The sequence below is a fragment of the Buteo buteo genome, chromosome 6, assembly GCF_964188355.1.
Source record: "Buteo buteo chromosome 6, bButBut1.hap1.1, whole genome shotgun sequence".
NCBI lineage: Eukaryota > Metazoa > Chordata > Aves > Accipitriformes > Accipitridae > Buteo > Buteo buteo.
Genome location: NC_134176.1, coordinates 3,926,298 through 3,934,304, shown reverse-complemented (window position 1 = coordinate 3,934,304; position 8,007 = coordinate 3,926,298). Strand labels below are relative to the sequence as shown.

At 61.1% G+C, this 8,007-nt stretch overlaps 1 protein-coding gene across 1 annotated transcript; it reads right to left on the bottom strand.

Annotated features, from left to right (window-relative positions):
* Positions 1-1,959: 1,959 nt before the first annotated feature.
* Positions 1,960-6,026, bottom strand: PTGDR (prostaglandin D2 receptor). Its single transcript, XM_075031022.1, has 2 exons — positions 5,111-6,026; positions 1,960-3,094 (listed from the first exon to the last, which is right to left on the bottom strand). Exons 1-2 carry the CDS (start codon positions 5,927-5,929, stop codon positions 2,828-2,830), a joined length of 1,086 nt encoding a protein of 361 aa, XP_074887123.1. The 5' UTR covers positions 5,930-6,026; the 3' UTR covers positions 1,960-2,827.
* Positions 6,027-8,007: the final 1,981 nt, after the last annotated feature.

Below are 8,007 nucleotides of genomic sequence, written 5' to 3'. Positions count from 1 at the left end.
GTGACACTGCGAGCGTGGGACAGGGCAGCCGGCGGTGCCGGAGGGCAGCGGGCACGGCACAACAGCTCCGAAAAGGACATCGTTGGTGGGAGCCACAGCCTTGCACCGAGCAGCGTCTCTTTATTGCCTCCATTAAGCATTACGTCCGTCCCTTTGAGGATCGCTGGCACAGGAGCAATCTGGCACGGAGGGGGCCCACGGGGAATGACTGAGCAGTGCGAGGAGCCCGGGAGGAGGAGGAGGAGGAGGAGGATGCAGTCGGGGAGGGCTCGCACAGCAGCTCTCACCTCCTCAGCGTTTGGCCGGAGAGCCCTGAGCCTCTGGGCTTTTTTGGTTCCTGTTTAGCAACATTTACAACTAAATCGCGTGTTGCGGGGATAATTTTTTTTTTTTTTTTTTTAATTTTATTTTCATTTTTTCCAAGCTCAGTAATAGGAGGGGGCTCTGAGCTTTGATGTAACCCCTGAAGCTCCAAACCGTATGCGTTCGGGCATTAAAAAGTGGGTTGCCCAAGGGAGAATCTTGGGGCGGAGAGCGGCAGCCCCCTCCTTGCAGCGGCTGTGCCCAGCGTGCTCAGGCCGGCTCGGAGCCCAGCCCTGGCTGGGGACGTGCTGCCATCTCTGGAGAGGACCACGATATGGCAGTCCCAGGCCCCACGAATGATTTATCCATGCCGAGGAATGATTTATCTGCTCGGAAGGCGGCCCGGCATTCCGCCGCCGGTGCAAACCTTGTTGGCTGCAGCCGGGGTTCTGCTCGCCCGGAGGCAGCGGTGACCGGCTGGAGACTCCAAGTCTGCTCCCAGAGCAGGTAGGTCAGCAGTCAGGACAGAACGCTGATTAAAATTAGCTCTACCGAAGCCAGATGAACATGTCAAGGTCACCGGGACATGCACGGGCCCAGCCGGGGAACGGGGACAGTGCAGGGACGGGGGGGTCACCCCGGCAGCCTGCAAGCCCCAGCAGAGCTCGGTGGCTCCCTGATTTCTTTTCTCTGATGATAAAGTCACGGATGGGTCAGACACTGCGGTGTGTGCATCATCTCAGGGCTTGGATGGAGTCTGTATTCATGCACCTTAATAAAGGACCTGTTTGGGGTTTTTTAATTTAATTGCTGCTTTCCACAGAGCGTGGTTGCCCTGGGCTCTAAATGCACATATCGTGGGGCAGGGACCTCTCCTGGGAGGCTCTCTAGGAGCGATTCCTCGTTGGGGTGATGGGCAGATGATGGCCTGTCCCAGCCTGGGCACCCACGGAGCACCCACGGCGCACATCGCTGCACACTCCTAGCCTGGCCGTGCCTGGTCCGTCTGTCCTGAGCGGTGCGTGGATCCATACGGCGGAGGAGATCCCAGCCCGGGGAGGACAACGGCAAGGTTTTGCAGAGCCGTTATCTCACCTGACCTTCATCCTGCTGCGGCGAAACAGGTCCGGCAAAAGCCACAGTGCTGAGCGTGAGCCCAAAGTCCGGGCTGTTGACTCCGCGGTCCCACGTGAGCCATCTCCAAGTCAATAATACGCCAGTAACATGAAACCGATACACCAACCAACCTTCGTTTCATTTCCTTCTCCTTAGAAAATCACGACAAGAGGTGCTGAGCAGGGAGCTTGCAGGTCCCCCCAAATACAGCTCTACCCTTTTCTCCAGCCAGGAGAGCCTGGCAGGTCAAACAGCCAGAGTCAACCCAACCGGGTCACCTCCCAAAAGCCCCAAGACAAATTTGCCTGAGTTTCTTCCTTGAAAAGCAGAATCCGTTTGACACCAAGAATAAATATCACATGAGAACTCGCAGGAACATGACTACACCTTGCAAGGCTTAGCTAAATAGAGGGAGAGAAATATTTGCCCTGTCTCCTCCAAGGACACTAAGCAGATAGGAACTTTGGTCATCATAATTTTTTTGGCCTAAATGGTCACTTAAGGCAGATATTAAATCCAGTTAATAAGTGTGGTTGAGGGAAAATGGATCTTTTATTAAAATGATCATTCGCTTGCATGCTTGCACCGCAAGGTTACACATCCTGGGCTCTGCTTTCTCTCAATTACTGCTCTTATTAGGCCTCAGGATCATTGTAAATACCAAATTAAAATAATTACAGCAGGACAGGTGGCCATCTGAGTAACACAAAGGCAACATCAGCGCTTGGAGGAAGCAATTTTCAAGAGAAGAGCGAGTCACGGCAGAGAAACCACAGCCCCGCTGGGGGGATACGGGGTTAGGGATGTGACGACAGGCATCCCACGGAGGGACGACGGGCATCCCACGGAGGGACCCCCCCTGCCCTCCGGCTCTTCGGCGCAGCCGTGAGCTGCTGCTCAAGCTTCTGAGTCTCCACATCCCCAAAGGCTCCTTCACAGCCCCCTCAGGCCAAGCCGGGGACACCCCAAACCAGCTCCGGATAACCCCCCCTCGGCGTGGAAGGGGCTCACGCACAGGACAAGGCAATGGAGCAGGGCTCTGAACCACTTTTATTTGACGGGGAGACACACACCCCTCTCCTCCCTGCGCGTCCCCGCTGCCCTGAAGCCACACGCCAAAAACCCTCCTGCTTTTCTGGAGCCAAAAGCTCCCCAAACCCTCCACAAAGTGCTGCTGCTTGGAAATATTCACAGGTACCCGGGAGTCCCCCCCCTCTCCGGTTCCTCTCCGGGGCAAAAAAGCAGCCCGGGGAGGGGGCAGAAACACTTCACGCCCACCCCTCGCTGCGAGTTGGACGCCGTCCCCACCTGCGACAGCCCCGGGATGCTCCGGAGCTGGGGCGCGGGGCCGAAGGCTTCGCTCCTCATCCTCACCAGCAGCCGCCAGCTTTCTGCAAGACCCGCGCGCTCAGGGGAAGCCGAGCTGGGGGGTGTCTGTCCTGCGCCAGCCCAGGGGACAGAACTGGTTGTCCCCCCCCGGGTCGGGTCCTTTCAGGGTGGCTTTCCGGGAATTCAACCTCCGGCAAAGCCTGCGGACGAACGTGCGGAAGACGGAGGTGCGGAAGATGATGAAGACCCAGGGGTCCACGATGGAGTTCACGGAGAGAAACCGCAGGGCGCTGAGGTCAGCGTCCTCGTTGAAATCGGCGGCAAAGGCCCCCATGTACGCGCGGATCTGTCAAAAAAAACGAAGAAATAGGGAAAAATGAAGGAAGATGTCCCTACAGGGGTAAAGCTGAGAGCAAGAAGAATCCTGGGGGAGAAGCAAAAGAGTTTTTAACCCCTCGATATCCTTATGCATCGAATCAGCACGTGTTGTGGGTTGCAGACCCCAAAACTGGGACTTGGGGCTGGATCCTGGCACAGGGGGACCTTGTCCCCATCAGGGCCAGGAGATTAGAGCTGAAAATACGATCCCAGGGACTGGGGTTGTGTTATGGAGTAAATGGAGCATCCAGCCTCCGCAGGCTGCAGCAGTGGGTGCTGCTGTGCCCCTGAGGCTTGGGGCACCCCACTCGTGTTGCCCCCCAACCCCGCTGTGATGGGTATCGGACCAGGCATCCCTCGGATAACTCGGCTGGACCGCAGCCCAGTGCTGCAGGATCCAGTCCCGGGACATGGAGCACTGGGAGTGGGGGGGCAACAAGGGCTCTGTCGTGCTAGGGGGTCTCCCACTCCCACCCCACCAGTGGGACCCCCAACCCTGGGGAAAAAGGAGGAGGATTTCAGGGAGGGTTTCCCCCAAGCTGGGAAATCCAGTGCGGTTCAAAGGGAGCTGGATCTACTCGGCAGCTCCAGGAGGCGGGGGGAGAAGAAAGGGGGGGGGGTATTGAAAGGTCTAATGCAGTGAACCAGCCTCCCTAGGAATAGGTGCTGGGGGGGGAGTTATTTCAAGGGGCTAAAGCCATGAACTGACTCCCCCCCAACACCTCTGGGGCAACCCCAGAGACACGGGGGGGGGAGAATGGCAGTGTGTGGGGGTATTCCAATGGGGTTAAAGCAACTACCAGACCCCTGGGAAGGGGTGGGGGACACTCAGAGGGGGGCAAAGTAATTACCCCCCCCCCGCCACCTCTGGGACAGAGTGGTAATGATGGGGGGGTTATTCCATGAACTAACCCCTGGGGACGTGGTGCTGGTGGTGGGTATTCTGGGGGGGGCAATGCAATGACCCGACCCTCCCCGGGACAGGCTGGTGGTGACGGGTGTGTGTGGGGGGGTTATTCGAAGGAGTTTTAAGCAATGAACCGGGACAGGGTGGTGGTGGTGTGGTTATTCCAGCGGGATTAAGGCAATGAAATAACCCCCCCTCCTCCTGGGACAGGGGGGTGGTGCTGGGGGTTATTCCATGGGGGTCAAAGCAACAGCCAGACCCCTGGGACAGGGTGGGGGACACTCAGAGGCAGTGAAAATAGTTATCCGACACCCCCCCCCGACTTCTCTGGCACAGAATGGTGGTGATGACAGGTTATTCCATAGGGGTTAGAGCAATAAATTAAGCTCTGCAGAGGGTAGGTATTCAGAGGGGGGCAACCCCCTGGAACGGGGGGGGGGGAAGGTTTATTCTAAGGGGCTTAAAGCAATAACCTGACCCTTGGGGACAGGGTGGTCGTGCTGGTTATTCAGAGGGGACTAAAGCAACGAAGCCCCCCTCCCAACACCTCCGGGAGTGGGTGGTGGTCCCAGGGTTTATTCCAAGGGGTCAAAGCAATGACCTGCCACCCCCCCCAGGACAGAGTGGTGGTGAGGGGGGGTTATGCCAAAGGGGTTTAGGCAATGACCTGACTCCTGCGGCCAGGCTGGGGGAGTAGTCAGAGGGGGGCAAAGTAATTCCCTGAGCCCCCAGGAGCAGGTGGTAGCGCCAGGGTTTATTCCAAGGGGCCAAAGCAATGACCTGCCACCCCCCCCAGGACTAAGTGGTGCTGATGGGGGGGTTATTCCAAGGGGCTTTAGGCAATGACCCGACCCCCATGGACGGGGCGAGGGACTGCTCCAAGGGGGCCAAAGCAACAATCCAGCCTCCTTGGCAGGAGGTGGCGGGGAGGGGGGATTTTATTTTCCAGGGGGTTAATGCAATGACTGACCGCCAGGGATGGGGCGGTGGGTATTCGGGGGGGGGTCAAAGCAACAACCCGAGCCCCCAGGGGTGGGGGGGGGTGTTCCAGGGGAGGGGGTCAGCTGGGTTACTCACGATGAGCGGCAGGGAGCAGATGGTGAAGAGGACGGTCATGAGCCCCAGCAGGATGAGGTGGTCGAGCTCCTCCATGCGCGGGGCGGTGGCGGGGGGGGGTCCCCGTCGGGGCTGCCGCCGGGCCATGCCGTAGAGGTGCCGCATGCTGCTCACGTTGCAGGCGCCGATGGCCAAGACCAAGAGGCCCATCAGGCTGGCGTAGAGGACGGGGAAGGCGAGCTGCCGCGGCCCACCGCCGGCCATGCGGATGAAGCACCACGTCCCCGGGCAGTACTGCATGGGCACCCCGAAACCCAGCAGCGGCAGGGCGCAGAAAAGGGCGCAGAGCCCGGCCGCCGCCGGCGCCGAGGCGGCGCCCAACCTGCGGGTGAGATGCCGCCGGTAGAAGTAGGGATGCCCCAGAGAGAGCCAACACTCCAACGCCATGGCCAGCAGCAGCAGGGTGGGCGCCAGCCCGAAGAAGGCCATGAGGAAGGCGAAGAGCTGGCAGAGGACGCCCGGCTCGCCTTCCCCGCGCCCGCCGGGTCCCAGTTCGCTGAGGCTGCGGTTGTAAGCGTAGGCGGCCAGCACGATGGGGCTGAGCAAACACTTGCCCAGCAGGTCGGTAACGGCCAGCCCGCTCACCAGCACGTAGAAAGCGGAGACCCGCGGCGGGCGACCCCCGGGAGAAGAACGGGAACGCCGTCGGTGCTGGCCCAGCAGCAGCAACGCCAGCACGTTCCCCAAAAGCCCGGCGGCGAACAGCACCGAACCGGGCACCGCCGACTGTCCGCTTTCGATGTACCGGCTGCTACGGCACCGGTAACCCTCCGTCTCCATCGGGTTATCCCAAGGACGGGATGGATCGCAGCAGGGGACGGGCAATAACCCGGCCCCAAACGACCGGGAGGAAGCCCCGAAGCTGCCCGGCGGCGACTGGCCCGGTGGGGCGAGCGGCCCCCGCCGGCGGAGGGAAGGAGGGACGGGGGGGGCGGAACGGAACGATCGGGTACGGCCTCCGGGGCGGCCCCTTCCCACCCACCGGCCCTCCCCGGGCCCTCGGATGGAGCCTGAGGGGCGGAGGGACGCGCCGGTCCCCCGGGAGACCGGGACGGGGGAGTCCCGGGAGGAGGGATGGGAGTCCCTGGGGATGGGGGGGGTACGGGTAAGCTGGGTCCCTGGGCGGGGGGGGGGGGGTATGGGGTGGAGAATAGGGTGCAGGGTCCCTGGGGAGGGGGGGACACGGCTGAGAGCCTGGGGGTTTGGAGGGAAGGGGCTCAGGGCTGAGACCCTGGGGGGGGGTATAGGGGAGGGAGCTGGAGCGGAGCCCCTTGGGGGGGTTGAAGGTAAGGGGGGGGGCTGAGGGTCTTGGAGGAGGAGGGGGGGGACAGGGGAGGGGATGGGGGCTGAGTCCCTGGGGAGCTTACGGGTAAGGGGGGCACGGCTGAGTTCCTCAGGGGGTGGGTTGTGGGGTGGAGGACAGTGTATGGGTAAGGGGGGCACGGCTGAGTCCCTGGGGGGGGGGGTATAGGGGAGGGAGCTGGAGCGGAGCCTCTTGGCGAGGGTGAAGGTGGGGGGTCAGGGCTGAGCCCCAGGGATAGTTATGAGTGAGGGAATTGGGGCCAAGCCCCCGGGCGGGGGGGGGGGTACGGGTAAGGGGGTCAGGTCTGAGCCCTTTGCGGGGTTACGGGGCTGAGCTCCTGGGGGTGTGACGGGGGAGAGGGCTGGGGCCAAGCCCCAGGGGTTACCCCAGGGGCATTTCGCTGCTGGGCCCCATTCTGCTGCCCAGCACCCCGTGCTCTCTCAGGGAGCAGCATGCCACGTGCCCTCGCTCCTCGGGGTGCCCGTGCTTCTGTACATCTCGGGAGACGTGCTGCACTTGAGCCTTCAACCTGGCCAGGCATCACTTCTACCTGCACCCCAGCCGGCACGGCTGCCGTGCGGTGGTACCGCTGCCGAGCCCCCCGTTACGGGGGTCCCAGCCCCTCCGTGCTCGTGTCAGCGCTCCGCTATTCCAGAAGCAAACCTCAGGAGAAGCCCCCGGAGCTTCTTCCAGGAAAAGAAGTGGTCACAGAAATGCCACCGCATACTGTGTACCGCAGCTTGCAGGATACATGTGATGATGAATAAGCTTGAAACCACAGTTGTCTGCTTTCAGACCCCTTTTTGCTACTCTGGATGAGTGTACGCGAAGCGCAGGAAGGTATCAAGATGACAGGAGGGGTGGGAAAGGAGGTCTGAGGGGCCAGACATCAGCCCCGGCATGTTTTAGCTATGGACTGTATTTCTCATACTGCACGAAGGGAGCTGGTGACTTCTCCGGCCAAGAGGCCAGGGACCGTTTGTGGCTGGTGCTCTGTGCTGGTGAAAGCCCCAGTTCTGGAAAATATCGAGATAAAATTCGTTGCAGCTCGGCGCTTGCACACATGCGGTGTTGAAGTGCTGCCCTCGCTAGGGCTGAACGCGAACCCAGCGGCTGCTTCCTGCCTGGGGCCCAGGGAAGAAGAAATTCAGCCTGTTTGGAGAAGCAATCTGAGCCATAATCCTCCCAGCCAGAGCCTCGAAAACACACCCGCTGCCTTCTTTAGCAGGCCCAGCACCCCGGCTGTCGTCAGCTCCCCGAGGACGACACGCCGGGAAGGGCAAGAAGGCGGCTTGCCAGCACCCCGGTGAGCATAGTCCTCTGCAGAGCATGCGGCACCTCTTTCCAGGCCTGGGATCCTCTTTTTGGGGTGATACCAGCAGCGTGGAGCCGGGGGAAGACAGGCTCAAATCCTTCAGGTTTTGCCCAGGATGAAGATTTGGAAGGGGAGCCCAGCAGCTCCCGAGAGCTGATTTACGGACTCCCAAGGGCTGGGAGGACGGTGTCTGTCCTGGGCCCCGGAGCGATCGGTGCCAGCCCTGCTGCGATGCTGCAA

Bases quoted from the DNA above. Each gene is read 5' to 3' on its own strand.
- PTGDR (XM_075031022.1), bottom strand. From the start codon at position 5,929: ATGGAGACGGAGGGTTACCGGTGCCGTAGCAGCCGGTACATCGAAAGC. The intron at 3,095-5,110 runs GTGAGTAACCCA...TTTTTTTGACAG, and splicing joins TCTGCTCCCTGCCGCTCATC to ATCCGCGCGTACATGGGGGC.